We start from the raw sequence: 15,365 nt of genomic DNA on the forward strand, positions 1-15,365 counted from the left end.
TTTCATGGTCTTGAATTTGTCCAAAATTGTGTTGCCAGAATGAGCGTGGAGCATGGTTCAGACTTCAACTCTAAATATTATTTGCAAAGTAATGTTTGTTTTGCAATTTTTGGTAAATTAATTTAAGTCCGACTTGAAATAAAGAACTTGACGTTGAAAACTGATTTGAGGAGTACTTTAAGTGGAAGAATATTCTCAATCACAAGACTTAACTATTTCTCCAAAGCTAAATAGATATGCAGATACAACTTTAAACTTTCGAATTTTTCTTTTTCCAATTTCAAAGACTCTTTTTTTCTCAACTTCAAACATATCGAACAAGATCCATGAACTAGGGGCACATAATGGAGAGGAGACTTGGCTAACATAAGATTACCTATTGTTAATCACCATATGAGATTTTATGCCTAAGCTAAATTGTAAAGTTGCATCTTAAATGAGTTGTTTACTGGTCGAAATATCACCTCGGATTGGCTGTGATTGATTAGCCAATTGTAATAAAGCAAAATATGCAAATGAGGATTATCCAAATAGAAAACTATTTCAAGATTTCTCTGGGTATAAATTTTACATTTACTTTTTCAGCTCAATTGTGAAAACCATCGAGACAAAAGACATATCCGTCACCTTTTGTATGGAAATTATTATATATGCAGCAGTATATTACATACGGATATGAATCCGAAACTTGTTATTAGAGATTAAACATGTCCGTTAATACTAATTTTGGAGCTATTGATGTTTAAAGAGCTCACGACCTATAATAATTCTTCTGATTTCACTAGTCCCTGCTGCAATCTCATACATTTTGGCATCTCTCAGTAGACGTCCAGTTGGGTACTCATTTATATATCCATTCCCACCTAGACATTGAATAGCCTGCAATTGGTCAATTAGGCATATTATTAGACTTCGATTTAAATTATATATACTGATAGTTGTAGGGAAAAAATTAAGTTAAGAAAGTTCTATCACCTGAAGAGCAACTTGAGTGGCTCTTTCAGCTGCTAGAAGTATGGACCCTGAACAATCCTGATAATATAATTTAGAGGGCTAAGTTTTTTTTTAAAATTTCCAGGGAAACCCGCAGCCGCTACCCTTTGGGTGTGCACTGGATAACTTGCAGCAGACCACACAGGAGATGTAAACCACACAAGGCAAGTCCGGTGCGATGAGCTCTGACTGAGGAGGCTGTTGGTGAGGAATATCGATCACAGGTCTCCCACGTGAGAAATCACTCACCCAACCAACTCAGCCAACTCTTGCGGGCATTTAATGGGTAAGTTTTAAAAACTTCTCTACAGATTTTTGCTCTCTGTATATAAAGTAATTGAAATGTATAAATGACAAAAGTGGAAAAATATAGCTGTGGGAAATAGTCAAAGGACCTTTGGATCTATCTTTCCATTGTCACAGTCCTTTGCAACAGCATAGACATATGATCTGAAATATCCAAGGAAAACAACTACATATAACATTTGAATAAGAATATATATACTAGAAATGAAGGAACACATTGATTTAATTCGTTTCATATCCAATAATGCTTGCAAATTTGCATGAGGCTGTTAGTTTCTTTACCTAAACTTTACTTTTTTTTTCTTTCTAAAATCCACTGATTAGAAAGGAAATTCTGACCTTGAAGATTGTAAAGCAGTGTACATATCAGCAAGTTTTCCCTGCAAGGAAAATGTCAGCATCATTTTTAGGGGATTTTAAGAAGACAGAGGGAAAACTTCTTTTAGTGTAACAGCCACAGCTATCAGATCATATCATCCCACTTGTCCGATGAGCCGCTTGAGTAGGGTGACCATATCGTATATTTGTTGTACTACACGAGTACAATATTTAATCGAAGAAAAAATTGTTTGACTCTCCAAATAATAATAACAATAGTATAAAGTGAAATCGAGTTAATAAAGAAGTACCTGTATAAGTTGATATTCGCCAATTGGTTTTCCAAATTGCTCCCTTTGTCGAACGTAAGGCAAAACAACATCCATACATGCTTGCATTATTCCAACAGGTCCTGCTGCTAAAACTACTCTTTCTAAATCTAGCCCAGACATCAGAACATAGACTCCTGTTCAGTTTTTAAAAAAACAAAATTGTCTTTGTCAGAAGTTACACCGCATTGCCAAATTTTTTTAAAACAATTTATGTTGAGATTATTGAAAAAGTTCTTACCTTTTCCTTCCTGGCCTAGAACATTTTCTTTAGGGACAAAGCAATTCTCAAATACAAGTTCACACCTGTAATTTTTAGTTCAGCCAATTGTTAGGCTCCAATGAAATATAAGAGACCAAAATAATTTCATTGGCACTTAGCTCCCGTTTGACAATAAAATTTAGGAGTTTTTTTTTTTCAAATTTTCTTTTCAAATATCTGTTTATTTATAGATTTTAACTATTCTTTTGGCAGATTTTGAAAACATAATCTTCAAATCCCAAAAACAACTCTAGAGTAGTTTTTGAAGTTTTCTACTCACAAAACTTCAAATTCTTTTCAAGTTAAATGCATGTCCAAATACAATTTTAACTTTCAAAACCATTTTTCATCTCATCTTCAAAAACTCATTTTTCAAGTTTTAACCAAATCTATGTCCAAACGCTAGCTAAATTAACCCCATTTCTTTTATTGTCCTCAGCATAAAATTTTCATCTCATGGTAATAAACAAGAAAAACAAAATGATAAGTGAAAGCAGTGAAATAATTAATAGAAAAATAGCAAGAATGTTTAGTACCAATAAATATTCTTTAGTAGGAAGATGCATTTCGCCTAATTATGATTTGAACAACTCAACTTACTTATATTATTTTGGATAAACTTACGTATCACTTCCTCGCATACCAAGTTTGTCCAACTTTTGGGCAGTTGAGAATCTGCATTATAAGCAAATAAAGAAATTGTAATTTACCTTACAATTTGATCGTCTAAATTGTATACGTGAGAAGTGCATACCCAGGCATTCCTTTCTCAATGATAAATGCTGTAATTCCTTTTGAACCAGCTGTTGTATCCGTTTTTGCATATACAATCTGATCCAATGTTGAACACAAATATTGTATTATGAAATTAAATTAAGAAGACAATTTGTGGCTAAACGTCAACTCCTCAAGATTGAAAAACATAAAGGTTTACACATCTGGTGTGAAATTTATGAAAACCCGATATGTCGGTAATGTTAGAAGACGACCTATCATCAGATGCCTACGGCCGATATCTTTGAAAGCTCAGAAAGAGAGAATAACCAGAGTCCTCAAGGGCTACTTAAGCCACTAACCCGGGAACCGACCGAAGAGAACCGCAACATGGGGAATGTCTGCGTCTAGTCGCAAGGCTATCATCAGTTCTCGAGACGGATTCCTTGTGAAACAATAATTGATGTACATATACATTTGTTTTTTATCTTAGTTTTTGAGGAATTGATAGACATTATATTTGTTGTTAGCTACCAGTGATTTAACGATATATTAACAACGAAGTTCATAGCTAAATCTGGTCTTTTAGGAGCGAGTATTTACCGAAGCATTGAAACAAAAACATAAGAAGAAATATATACCAAAGTGTTAGCAACAGGACCATTGGTGCACCACATTTTATTCCCATTTAAGACATAGCCACCTTCCACATGATCCGCTCGGCACTTCATACTAGCAACATCTGAGCCAGCTGAGCAACATGAAAATAAAAAACAGTGATAAATACAATTCTTCTCTTGAAAAGGTACGTAACTGGCTAAGTTTCTAAAAATATAGAGTAATTAAGTGCTTATTTTCTAACCATATGGGTTAATGTGGAAAGCTGGAAAAGCTTAGGGACTGTAATGTACATTTTTATCTTTTCTTTCTGAAAGTCTCTGTTTTTTCTCGTTTTGTAAAAGAGAAAAAATTAACTATAAATTACCAGCTTAAAAAAAAAAAATTACCATTAGGTTCACTCATGGCTAGTGCTCCAATGTGATCCCCACTGATAAGCTTCACAAAATAAAGTCGTAGAGATAGTTAAATCGGTACTCAAGCGTTATATACAAACACAATTTTATGCATTCAAACGGGGTAACAATAACGTATTCAGTGTATTCCCACGTAGTTTGAACATTCAAATAGAAGACGGAAAAAAAGAAATTAAGAGAAATGGAAATTGGAAGAATATTGGAAGTAGAACCTTTGGCAAATACTTTTCCTTCTGCTCAGGAGTTCCTTTTCTCACCTACAAATTGTCATCAGATCGTCTTGTCAGTGTATATGGTACAACTATTTGAACATGTTGTACTATGCTCTATAAAGCATATTAAGTTGATAGAGTGAAAATTCTTGTAATATAAACTTAATATGTGGAAAAAGATAATTATATAAAACTCCTGAGTCATATATAGTAGAGTATTACCAATTGGTTAATGCAAACGTTGGATTGGACACCGTAGGAAACGGCAACAGCACCAGAGGCACGACTTATTTCTTCCAAGGCAATGCAGTGATACAAATAACCAAGATTCAGACCTCCATATTCCTCTACCAATTAAGAAGAAAATAATTGGTAAATTTTATTAAAACTATCAAAATAATTCTCGGGATTGCTAGCCTACCAGATTCGATGTTGCTTTCTCTAGCCGGTATACATAAATTATATATGAATTGTACTTATATTATACATCCGCCGGCTATTTATAGTTTAAGAGATTAGATGAACGGCTATTTGGGTTAATTTTTCAAAATTAATTATTTAATTAGGATTAAAATAATTTAGGTGTGGTTCCCAAGTACTATACAAAAATAAAATTCAGAATCTTAGGGATACTAACTTTCAATTTAACTACCTCGGATTCGATGGCTTCCCGCCCTCTTCAATGTGTAGGAAGCCTATTTTAAATTTATTTTTGCCTTTAATTACAAACTATAGCTAATAAAAAAGTCAGGTTTATAGAACAAGTTAGACGGGCACTATTTTGTACTTTTGGGTTGATAAAATATCACAAGATGATATAACATCAACAGTAACAACTACTAAAAACCTATAATAACCACAATCTAGGTGTTTTTAGTAGGCCTCATATACTTTTTTCACGTTATATCTATATATTATATTAAAAGCACGAAAATCCTTAGCGAAATGTCGTTTGTCTTTTTTACCCTTCAAAAATAAAGTTTATATTGGACAAAATAGTCATTTGATTATTTTTTAATATTTAAGAATAGTCATTTAATTAATTCTCCTCTATTAAGGAATAGTCATCTAATTATTTCCATAAGTTATTTCTGTAATTAATTATTTTCCTAATATTAACAATCTAAAAAAAATCGTACACCACATAATAGGAAAACTTTTCGTTCAAATCAATTACACACTAGAAAAGATTTTTGTTCGACTCCAACTATATTTAGTCTCCTTTTAGGTTTCGTCCTTAAAACAATTCTTGTTCGAGCACCACAAAACTAATGGTTTTGCTTTCTCTTTCTTAGAGCAAGAAGCTTTATATTACGTATTTATATTAATAGTTGAATTTTACATTCAACTTGTAAACTTTGTATTAGTAGTTGAATTTTGCATGCACTTATTTGTATTAGTAGTTGAATTTTGCATTTACGCATTTGTAAACATTATATTAGTAGTTGAATTTTGTATTCACGTATTTTATTAGAACTTTGAATATAATACAAAAGCAATTTGTATTATACATTGTCTTTAATTTGTATATGGTGTTTGTAGGCATATGTTACAAGATTAGTGTGTTTTAAGCCATCATCTGGAAGCTTTCTTTTCGATAATGGTTTTGGTCTGGAACATAAGGTAATTAAATTTATGTGTTCTTTATCTTACAAACCTTTTTTAATTTTTATATAATTCTTTGTTTCATATTTTTGATTTAGCTTGGCTTATTTTATATTTGATACTCACAAACTTATGTTAATTTTCATATAATTTTTGTTTTATATTTTGGATTTAGCTGATTTCATATCTGATTTATTTATAAATAATATATAGGTTATTTGGACAAATACGGTTCATAACAGAAAATTAGTTAGACATCCGATCTAAGCCTTATTAAATAATATTTTTTTCCTATGTTGTATAATTGATAAATGCCAGCCAAATTGCTTGTCTTAAAAAAATTATAAATTAGATTGTCTCTTGTAATATCGATTCCATACCGAAAAAAATAGTCTTTTAATTATTTTTCTAATATTTAGGAATAGACATCTAATTATATTTTAATATTTTAGACTTAAAATCAACTAAACTTTGTGGATTAAATTCTTTCTTATTTGAACTATATAATATAAACATATTTGTAAAAATAAAAAAATAACACATGAAAATTACATTAAAATTTTCTCTCACTTTTAATTTATTTTAGGTTTAGGAGTCCTTTATTTTCATAAAAGAATTAATAAATGTTAGGTGTTGGTCAATTGGAATCCATGAAAAAATAGTACATTATCTTGCGTAGATCGAGAGAGCATGTCCATGAGTGATAATTTTTACCTTTTTTTTTTCTCAAAAATATAGATATAGAAAGGAAGATAAATAAGTAAACAGTGAATGGACTTTATAAATTTATAGATGTACAATAAATTAATTCTTTAGAAATTCAATTATGTATTTTAAAAATAAATTAATCAACAAACAACTTTCTATATTTATTAATTTCTTATATCTATCTAAACTATATTATTTTAAAAGCACAAATCCCTACAAAAAATATTGATCAACTTTTTAGCTTTGACAATATACTTCATTTTAGACAAAATTGTAATTATAATTAATTTAAATATTTTAATTTTTTCTTGAAAAGGTATTTTAATGGTAGCTAATATCTAAGACTTTTAAGTCAACTAAAAATTGTTACTCTAAGTTTTGGTATATTAGCAAAATCTTGGCATTCCTTGAATTTTGGTTAATTAACAACTTTCCTAGAAGTTTGTATCATATGAGAACCTTAAGTTGGTGAGAATTACTTATCAATTAATATTTATTCCCCAATAAAATGAATTATAGCATATATAATTAAGTTCCTACTCACTGATTGCTTATTAATTTTTTATTAAGGTGGTATTTCTTTAAATACAAAATGAAGAATTGTTTCTAGAAACCAAAATCAATTGAATAGGCCGCATATATAAATGAGTATTTTCACAAGAATTGAAAACTATAGATGGGAAATATAGAGACGAAAATTTTTATAATAAAAATTTTAATATTTAAAAAATCAAAAATATAGGAATTATCAACCCCCCCCCCCCCTAAAATAAAATATTTTTAAACTATTTGGTTTACTTGGCATGATGATTAAGTTATTTTTTTAAAAATAATCCACTTAGATAGGATACACGCGTAACGCGTGTACCATAAGACTAGTATATTAGAAAATGGTGTATGTATCGAAAAGGTACAAACAACATGTTGCACGACACATGGTTATCCTTTGTTTTCGTTTAACATATTTTGACAAAAATAACTCCCTTCATTTCAATATATGTGATACATTTCATTTTTCAAGATTCAAACTTTTTGAAATTTAACCAATATTTTTTCTAATAATATTAACATAAGAACAATTACAACTTATAGTACTTTTCATATAATTTTAAAACATTTAAATTTAAATTTTAAAATATTGAGTTGAACTAGTCTAATTTAGCTTCAAATATTAATCAAATTGACTTTCGATAAGCAAAATCTGTCATGTAAATTAAAACATAAGGAGTAATATTCTTAGTATAACATTATCAATTATTTTAGCTAAATTGAGAAATACAAAAAGGACCATTATGCTAGAATATTTAATACTAAAATAAAGGGAAAAAGTAAAGTAGGAATTTATGACCCCTTCCTTATACTTTGAGAAACTTTATCATTTATATGAGCCGCCATAAATAAAATTTAAGTCTTTCATTTTCTTCAACGACTCCACTACTGACGAGCGAAGACGATATACTAATACTCCCATAAAGCTAATTATCCTTTCAATTGGATAGGTATGGGTCTATTATTCTCTTTGTCTACATTTTCCATCACCCAACTACTGTCACTGGGCAGTTGTAATGGTGTTAATGATACATTTATTACGTTGCTTATATTTGTACAACCTTAAGAAATATTATAACTAAAGTACACAATTTATCATGATACCCATATTAATTAATGCATATTTTTAATAAATTTGAAAAAATGATTTGAAAATGAGTAATTAATATTGTGGGTATAACAGTAAAAAAGAAATTGTTCTCTTGATATGCTAAAAGTGACAAGTAGAAATAAAAATCTATTTTTAGAATACTGGACAAGAATTAAAACGGAGGGAGTAATAAATATTTGTGTAATTATATGACGACTGGTTTACCTGGTGCTGTTATTCCATGCAAATTGAAGTCCCCCATCACTTTCCACAAGTTAACATCCTGAAGGGAAAACAAGGAAAAAAGTCAAATAAATATCCATTAACTCTGTTTTGATTAAAATATTTAAATTTAGATAGTAATAAAGATGAATTCTTAACCTTTGGGAAACTATTGGTTCTGTCTATTTTTTCTGCAAAAGGGGCTATATTCTCTTGAGCAAACTTTGCTACACTTTCTTTAAACTGTAAAAAGTTAATCAAACAAAACTATTAGAGGTCTTTATTAACATAGAAAAAGAATGAAAAGTCAAGATAAAACAATCTTGAAAAGTACAATTTACCCCCTCAAATGAACTTATTGGTATTCGCAGCACAATACTTTATCAATATTGGTACTTCAAGTCCAATTGGAAATTGAAATTGGAGACGAAAAGTCAAAATAGAAATGGAACAGAAGATAGAATAGTTTGACCTGTATCTGAGTATCATCCAATAGTAAGGAAGTAGAAAAGGCAGCTGCTTGATGTTGTTGTGATTTGGAGTTTCTAACAAAGGAAGAAATTAAGGACCTCACTGCAAATAGTTTCTGCATCTTCTTCTTCTTCTTCTTAAAGGCTGTTTGATATTTAAGAGGAAGAAGACACTTTGGCTTAGATGATTTTACCTGTACAGATGTGGGTTGATGAGATATGAAAGCTGTACGGTATTTATACTGTGGAGTATTAAAATGAAGTTGGTGCGTTCGGGCCAAGTCCTTAAATACTCGAACCAAACAAAACAATATAGAAATGTGTGATTTTAATTTGCATTTGGTGAGAATACGTGGTCATGACTTGCTCTACGAATCTATTAGGCCGAGGAATAATAAGTATACCCGCATCCAGTGTTTATATTAATATATATTAATCAATTATTATTTAATAATAATCATATTGTAAAGATGCGTTTCATGTGTTTGTTGAATTGATATAAATACGGTATGATAAGTATTTACCTTGTCTGCACAAATATTTATTTATATCTATACATTAAAGATAGAGTAATTTTCATGGGTGGTCATTCAACTTTGTTCATTACACAAAAGTCATTTTTTTTCTTTTTGTTACGTAAAAATCATTCAACTTTGTGTTCATTACTTAAAAGTCATTTTTCTTTCTTTTGTTACACAAAAATTATTTTACTTTGCTCTATTTATCACAAAAGTCACATTGGCCAGATTTTATAATACTTTTACTTGAAAGATCTATTATGCCCTTGAGATTATAAATCCTCTCATTTATGTAACACCTTCTATATTACATACGATTTAATATATTTTCATCTAGGTATTTTACTTATAATTAAAATAACTTTATATTATTTTATTTATTATTTTTTATAATATATCCATATATTTAATTTTTCCATGGCACTCAATTTGTTCAATCATATTCATACATGAACATATTTTAATAAGAATTTTAGAAAAAGTTTCAAAGATATTTATGTTTAACATTAACTTTTTTAAAGCTTTATCTGTTAATATTATTTATTTGAAAGTATTAATCCGATGTGCCATTGTGCTAAATGTAAGTATTTTATTTATTGGATTAATGGGTGTGGTTTGGCTGATAAATCAGTGAGCTTTGATTTTATAAATTTTTTCATTAAGCATGGTTAAGAACACGGACTTGAGATTTGTTCACGGTGATGTTACTAACAAATTTAATAATGCTACTTATATATTTTAAAATTAATATTAAGAAGAAAATTAAATGTACGAATATAAATAAAAAAATATTAAGTTATTTAATTATAAGTAAAATACCTGGGTAAAAGTATATTATATACTATAATATAGAAGGTGTTCTATAAATGAGAGGATTTTTAATGTCAAGGGCATTATAGACTTTTCAGGTGAAAGGTTTGTAAAATTTGGTCAAATTAAAGTGACTATTGTGATAACTAGAGCATACTAAAATAATTTTTGTGTAATAAAAGAAAGTACGGAAAAGGGTCAAAACTACCCCTAGACTATTGGAGTTGGTAGAATAATGCCCTCCGTCCACCTATTTTGAAAAATCGCCCTCACCGTTATCTTTTCGACTCAAAAATGCCCTTACGACTAACGACCATGTTAGATAAATTTTTTTTAATTAATTTCCATGTGTCATAACGAAAAAAGGTCAAAACTGCCCCTAGACTATTGGAGTTCGTACAATAATACCCCCCATCTCAAAAAATCTCTCCCCCCACCCCTTCCCCCTCCCCCCTCTTGCGTGTGTGCGTTCATATTCTTCTTGTTCTTCTCATCCTTTTTTTGACCTTGCACTCTATTTGAATAATCACTTCAAACATCATTAAAGTTTTATTTTCAGACAACCAAAATTTTTAGTCATCAATACTTTACGTTATACAACTTTCACCTGAATATATGAATACTAACAGAGTGTCAATGGTAATGATCATTGAGCATTTGCAATATTTTTTTTTATATATTTCCTGACAACTCCGCATCCAATTTTAATTATACCAATGTTTTATTTGGTCTCTGTTCGGACCTCGACCTTTTTCTTCTTCATTGGCTCATCATAGTCTGAACATCCGATCATGTCCATAAATTAAGCTATTGTACGAGGATGCTCTTCAGGTTATATCAACATCGCCAATTTTAAAGAGACGGTTAAATCAAGAGAAATATTTAAGATCATATGCCTAAGAATATGAGAGAATACGACTTATTGGTGAATGTGACTGTAATAAACACTTGATTGAGCTTATTGTATGAAGCAGTAAAGTGTAGTAAGAAAAATTGATGGAAAAAATAAGACTTTATTGCTTCATACAATAAGCTCAATCAAGTATTTATTACAGTCACATTCACCAATAAGTCGTATTCTCTCATATTCTCAGGCATATGATCTCAAATATTTCTCTTGATTTAACCGTCTCTTTAAAATTGACGGTGTTGATATAACCTAAAGAGTATCTTCGTACAATAGCTTAATTTATGGACATGATCGGATGTTCAGACTATGATGAGCCAATGAAGAAGAAAATGGTCGAGGTCCGAGCAGAGACCAAATAAAACATTGGTATAATCAAAATTGGATGCGTAGTTGTCACACCTCCTTTTTCCGTCCCCGCGAGGGGCGAAGGAGTTTTTTCCAATTAAAGGACAATCGAAACGGGATTTATTTATTTATTTCAGAGTCGCCACTTGGGAGATTTAGGGTGTCCCAAGTCACCAATTTTAATCCCGAATCGAGGAAAAGAATGACTTCATATTACAGTCTGCGAATCAGAAATCCGGATAAGGAATTCTGTTAACCCGGGAGAAGGTGTTAGGCATTCCCGAATTCCGTGGTTCTAGCACGGTCGCACAACTGTTATATTTGGCTTATTTATCTGATTTTTAAACAATTAAGAACTTATATGCAAATTTAGCATTAAACCGCTTTTATCATTATTCTTATTATTATTTTATACAAGAATTGCAACGTCGTGAAAACGCATCTCGAACCACGTCACAACCAGTGTACACGTGATTTGTTGACGCATTTTGACTTCGTCAAGATCGGGATTTGGGTTACATAAATGCACACCCGTATTTAAGAAAATAACTTTATTAAATATGCGCCAAAATACTACGCGTTATTCAACTATTAGGTAGGACTGTGAAATTTACTAAATGGCCCATCCCGGAATCTAAATATTTTTTTTTTAAAAAATAAATAAGATTGGAGGACCCTGCAAATTTTGTATTGTTTATATTTATTTATTTTTTAGCGAAATCCTCCCTTATTTTATGAATATCTTTTAATGACTACTTTTTATTATTACTAATATAAAATCAATCTCTACATACTTAAAAATAACATATTAAATACTAGTTTAAAACAAACATTAACGGAAAGTAATATTACTAAGATTATAATTATAAATACAACATGGAATTGTCAAATAATTTTTTTTTTAAAAAAGAAAACTAATTATCCCATAGTCAATTAAAATCATATTGTTAGATGACTTGATCTATTGAAATTAATTATTTACAAATACTGAAAATTAGAAATAATCTTGATTACTAAACCGTATTTCTAAAAATTAAATAATTTAACTTTAATTAACCTTGTTTTAATTCAAATCATGTCCTAACACTTGATTCGCAAAATTAATTCATGTTTTAACTGAATTTAGCTACATGATTCCGATTAACTTAACGTTGGCGATACTAAAACCCTTATGAATAAGGAACTTAATCAATTTTGCCAAACTGATTTAATAAAGCCAATTTTACGTTTCTTCTATTTTTATTATTTGATAGTTTAATTAGTAATGAACATGCTTAAATATATACTACCTAATAATCAGGTTAAAGCAAAGCACTATTTAATACATCGCTACAATATGCCTAATTATGCAAAACGACGGCGATTTACAGAATAATAATACATGAAATAACCTAAATGCAATTAATAAAAAAAAAACTAAATTAAAAATTTAAACTTCCATTCTTCATTTCAACTTACAAAAGGCCAAAATTACAGTTGTGTACCTGGTATTGTCAATATAAGAAGAAAAAAGTCAGCCACGTAGTACGTAACACATCAACAACAATAATAACCAGCAATCCCGTCAACAGAAATTCCAGTGACAGATTTGAAAATCAAAATAAAATCCAGAAACACTGACAACAAACAACGGACAGAAACCAGGGGAATTTTCAGATTTGAAAGGCTAATTAATGTTTAACCCTTTATTTCTAAACCCGTATATCAGAATATTTATCAGGTGTGTGCTACTCTCTCTTCTAATTTCCAGCTCCTTTTTTATTTGTATTTTTTTCTTTTCTTTTTTTTTTTCTTGAAAGTTTTAATATTTTTCGGAATTTTTTTCTCTCTTAAATATTCAGCTCTTTTTTTCTCTCTCCCTATCTGTCCTTTTTTTTTCTGTCTGTCCCAAAATCTGATTCCAGCCTTTCATTTATATCCCATCCCAAACCCTTTAATTAATTAATAAAACAACCATTTTCTCCTACCAAACTCATTATATTGCCACTCATCCCCATTTTAATCCCACTAAATTAAACAAATATATCAACCCCACCCCATTACATCTTATCCCCCATGCTTATCATAAACAATTACCATATTCCCTCCACTACATTATGTCTTGTCCCCCATTATATTAAACAATTATATCACCTACACCCATTACCTTTTGTCCCCCATGCTTAATATAAAGAATTATTCAAAATGTTCAATTCCCAAACTACCCCTCCGACCTTATTGCAATTACCATTTTACCCCTGAACGTACTGCAAATTACCAAACTACCCCATCAGCTATAACCAATTCACCTAATCAATCTTAACCAAAATATAGCCAATATGATCAATTTCTAACAATGTTCAACAACAAATTCAAACTAAATGATGAACAACAAAGAAACAACTAAAATTATCTTGATTGAACAACATCTTTAACAACAAACAAACCTACTTTCAGATTCAACAACAACAACAACAAACAAATATATTTAGATTTCTAAATTCAATAATCATTTGAACTTAAAATCTAACAACTTTACAACCAACAATTCCTATATTAAAACTAAACAAAATCATGAAACAAACTGAAGAAATAATCAAAAAATGATAATCAACAAACAAGAAGATCAAACTATACTAATTTCGGATTCAAGATCAATCAAACAAAGTATGAGCATAAATGAAAAGATTCAACAACAATAACAAACAAACTTTATTCAACTTCGAATTAAACTTAAACAAAAACAAATAAACATATTCAAATCACTAATCTTCAAATAATCAATTAATCTTTTTAAATTAAATCCAACAAAATTATAACAAAAATACATGATCCAAAAATTAAAAACCAAAACATAACTTCACATTAAATCACTGAATTAAAAACGAACTTAAAAAAAAATGAATACGAATTAAATCTATATTAACAACAAACAACGGATTCAAGCGATTTAAACTAAATCTAACAATATTAAACTTAAACTAACAATTCCTTTTTTACAAAAATAAATAAAATTAACATGAAATAAACTGAAAAACAATTAATTAAATTTTCATTTAAGTCTGAAAATTAAATCAACAAAACACATGAACAAACTAAAAATTTAACAAAACGATGACCAACGAACAAAACAAGAATCAAACATTTACCGATTTTGGCTTCGAGAAATATCAAAACGAAATATGGATAAAAATAAAACTCAAAACCCACTAACCGGATCGAAACGACGAACAATGATTGACGAACGACGAACTCATATGGACTGTTTTGACGACCCCAACCAAAACTCGCACAAATGACGACGAAGACGATCCTAAGAAGCAACTGAAGGAGGTGAAGCGAAGCAGCAGTGGAAGCGATGCCGGACGGGGCAGCAGCAACGCAAAAACGTGAGCAGCAGCAGTACGAGGAAGCTTCGAACCAGCTGCTCGACGGGCAGCAGCAGTAGATGCTGGACGAAGCAGTCACGCAACAGCCATAACAGACGCAACAGTAGTAGAAGAAGCAGACGATGCAGCGGCAACTACGGTTTCTTGGGGTCGTTCATGGTTGTCGCTGGGCGATGGTGGAGCTGGAGTCTCAAAGGTTCGTTTGGACGGATAAGAAGACGAAGTAGCGGCAGCAGCTATGGGAGCTGGAAACGCAGCAACATGAAGTGAGGAAGAAGAAGAAGCAACGATCAACGTGAACTTGAAGAAGAAGAAACCCTCGCGATCTTGAAGAAGAAGAAGAAACACGGGCAGCGGGTGTGTGTGTGTTGCGTTGCCGTGGTTGTGTGTGTGTGTATGTGAAGGAGAAGAGGCGGGGGAAGGGCAGCCATTGATGGGTTTGTTTGGAGCTTTTTTGGAGAAGAAGATAGAGAGGGGGAGGGGATGGGATGAGTTTAGGTTTTTGTTTTGTTTTGTTTTGTTTTTTGAAATGCAAGATAGGGGGTGTTGGGTTATGGATTGGGTCGACCCGGCTTAAAGTGGACCGGGTCATGAGAAGGTTG

The 15,365-nt window shown here is 30.7% G+C and overlaps 1 protein-coding gene across 2 annotated transcripts; it reads right to left on the minus strand.

Annotated features, from left to right (window-relative positions):
* Positions 1-620: 620 nt before the first annotated feature.
* On the minus strand, positions 621-9,086 carry LOC107826001 (2-methylacyl-CoA dehydrogenase, mitochondrial-like). Of its 2 annotated transcripts, none has more exons than XM_016652928.2 (15): positions 8,815-9,086; positions 8,502-8,585; positions 8,346-8,403; positions 4,391-4,515; positions 4,169-4,213; positions 3,930-3,978; positions 3,564-3,673; positions 2,963-3,039; positions 2,833-2,883; positions 2,188-2,252; positions 1,929-2,083; positions 1,639-1,679; positions 1,389-1,443; positions 976-1,032; positions 621-879 (listed from the first exon to the last, which is right to left on the minus strand). In XM_016652928.2, exons 1-15 carry the CDS (start codon positions 8,932-8,934, stop codon positions 733-735), a joined length of 1,239 nt encoding a protein of 412 aa, XP_016508414.1. In that variant the 5' UTR covers positions 8,935-9,086; the 3' UTR covers positions 621-732. The 2 variants fall into 2 exon arrangements, with proteins under 2 accessions (XP_016508414.1, XP_016508415.1); XM_016652929.2 differs by having other exon boundaries at positions 4,391-4,461; positions 8,815-9,072.
* Positions 9,087-15,365: the final 6,279 nt, after the last annotated feature.

This window comes from Nicotiana tabacum, chromosome 8 (genome assembly GCF_000715075.1).
Source record: "Nicotiana tabacum cultivar K326 chromosome 8, ASM71507v2, whole genome shotgun sequence".
Lineage (NCBI taxonomy): Eukaryota > Viridiplantae > Streptophyta > Magnoliopsida > Solanales > Solanaceae > Nicotiana > Nicotiana tabacum.

Bases quoted from the DNA above. Each gene is read 5' to 3' on its own strand.
- LOC107826001 (XM_016652928.2), bottom strand. From the start codon at position 8,934: ATGCAGAAACTATTTGCAGTGAGGTCCTTAATTTCTTCCTTTGTTAGA. The intron at 3,979-4,168 runs GTTCTACTTCCA...TATTTTGTGAAG, and splicing joins AGGAAAAGTATTTGCCAAAG to CTTATCAGTGGGGATCACAT. The intron at 1,444-1,638 runs GTCAGAATTTCC...TGGATATTTCAG, and splicing joins ACTGCTTTACAATCTTCAAG to ATCATATGTCTATGCTGTTG.